General features: G+C 65.5%; 1 protein-coding gene across 1 annotated transcript in view; it reads right to left on the bottom strand.

The window, feature by feature from the left end:
* Positions 1 to 281: 281 nt before the first annotated feature.
* COG7 (component of oligomeric golgi complex 7) overlaps positions 282 to 1,852 on the bottom strand; it is a 61,306-nt gene continuing 59,735 nt past the window's right edge. The window contains exon 20 of the mRNA XM_025047280.1: positions 282 to 688. Coding sequence (XP_024903048.1) covers positions 522 to 688 — 167 coding nt within the window. The 3' untranslated portion in view covers positions 282 to 521. The remainder of the gene's footprint in view (positions 689 to 1,852) is intronic.

The raw sequence follows: 1,852 nt of genomic DNA, 5'->3' as shown, positions 1-1,852 counted from the left end.
TATGACGGCCCAGGGGGCCCCTCTGCGATCTGGCCGCCCACCCGCTCCGGCCTGACCTCCGCCTCCCACACGCTGACCTCCGAAGTGCCCGGGGCCCCGATACCTCTCTCGGGGTTGCCCAGCCATCTCTCCCAGGCCGCCTCTAGCCCCGACGCCCTCATGTCCCTCATGCCAGAGACGATCTTTGCTGGTGGTTCACCCACTGACTGTCTCTCCCACGTCCCCAGGGGTCAGCACGGCGCACGGCAGGTGCCTGGATGTTAACTAAGGACCAGGAAACATCCTTTTTGCACTTCAGATATTTATTAATTCCCATTTCCAAGATTGGATCATTTAAAGAGTCATCTGAAAATTCCTTTCTAACAGAGAACACACCCCTAATTCACAGCCTTTTTCTATCATACAAATGAACAGACCCTGTGGAAACCGCTCCGCCCTATCTGAGCAGAGGTTTAGAGCAAGGCCATTCTGGGGTGGCGGTGACCCTGAACCCCGGCCCTGGCCTGGTGGGGAGCACAGGCTCAGCAGTCCACGCCCCGCATGGCGGCCACCGTGGCGGCGAGGCGCCGGGGCTGGCCTCTGCTGGTGAGGCGGAAGTCCTCGGGCTTGGCCTTCAGGAGCGTGACCACACTCTGGAGCGGGCGGGAGGGCTGCAGGCCCAGGGCGTCCATCACGTTGATCAGGTAGTCTGTGGGCGGGCAGACAGACTCAGCACCAGGCGGGCGACAGCCCGAGACACCCCCAGTCCCCAGAGGCCCCTTGGCTGGCACCTCTGCTCTGAGGGCGAGACCTGGCCGAGCCCGGCCGGCGCCAGGAGCCCAAGCTAGGAAAGGACGAGCGGCATCGCTGCCGCCCCAGCGTACACGCCGCTCTCCGGCCGACCTCACCGGACACGGAGCACTGCGCCGGGATTCCTGGGCCCCCAGTGACCCTCCCCAGCGTACCCCACTGACCACGGGGAAACCCAAGGGGTCAGGAGAACCACAAGCTCATCTGAGCAGCTCCCCAAGGCCTCCCAGCAGCACCCCCAGGAAGACAAGGGCGGTGCTGGGGGTCCCCATGCATCCTTGGGTGCTACTTAGTTCCTGAGCCCACCCCAGACCATGTCGGGGGTCTCCAAGGGAGGGTACGAGGGGCCTACCCACGAGCTTGGGCCCCGGTGGCAGAGCTTGGGAGGGGAAGACCAGCTCTGGTGGCCTGGGGACCTTGGCGAAGCCCTCCACCCGTGCCCAGCGCCCACCCAGCTGCTCATGCAGTTCACGCCATTGGGCTGTATGTGAAGACAAAGAACCAGGGCAGAGGCCAGGGGGGCACCTGACAACTGCAGGTGACCAGTGAGTGGACACTGCCTTTCCTCCTCCTCCCTCAGTGGGTTCAGCCCAGGCCTGAGGAAGCAGCGCCCTGACCTCCTCCCTCCCCCTGCTCCAGAGGACGGAGACAGCACCCCCACCCCCGGCAGGCACCCCTTCCTCTCCATGGCTGCCCAGGTCACCCTCTTCTCCCTGAGATGCGCTCCCGGCGAGACTTCCTGTGGCCCAGGGCAGGGCCAGGCCCAGGAGGTGCCTGGGGAGCCACTGCCCAGCAAGGTCCCCGTCTGACCCACGAAGCTGGGCCCCTCGCCTGAAAGCCAGGAGCTGCAGGGCGATACCACAGCCACCACGACACTCCATTTGGCCAGCAGTGACTGGGCATGTGTTAACGGTGAACCTGAGCGTCTGCGGCCTGCACTGTGCTGCACTCCTGGCCACCCCTCCCCGTGCCGGGGCAGCTCACCCAGCACCTCTCCGTCCCCTGCGCCCCCTTCCAGGCCCTGCGCCGGCACCAGGGAGGGTGGAGGGGTGGGCTGGCGTGC

This window comes from Pteropus alecto, unplaced genomic scaffold (genome assembly GCF_000325575.1).
Source record: "Pteropus alecto unplaced genomic scaffold, ASM32557v1 scaffold15, whole genome shotgun sequence".
In the NCBI taxonomy this organism is placed as follows: Eukaryota; Metazoa; Chordata; class Mammalia; order Chiroptera; family Pteropodidae; genus Pteropus; species Pteropus alecto.
This window is presented reverse-complemented; position numbering and strand designations above follow the sequence as displayed.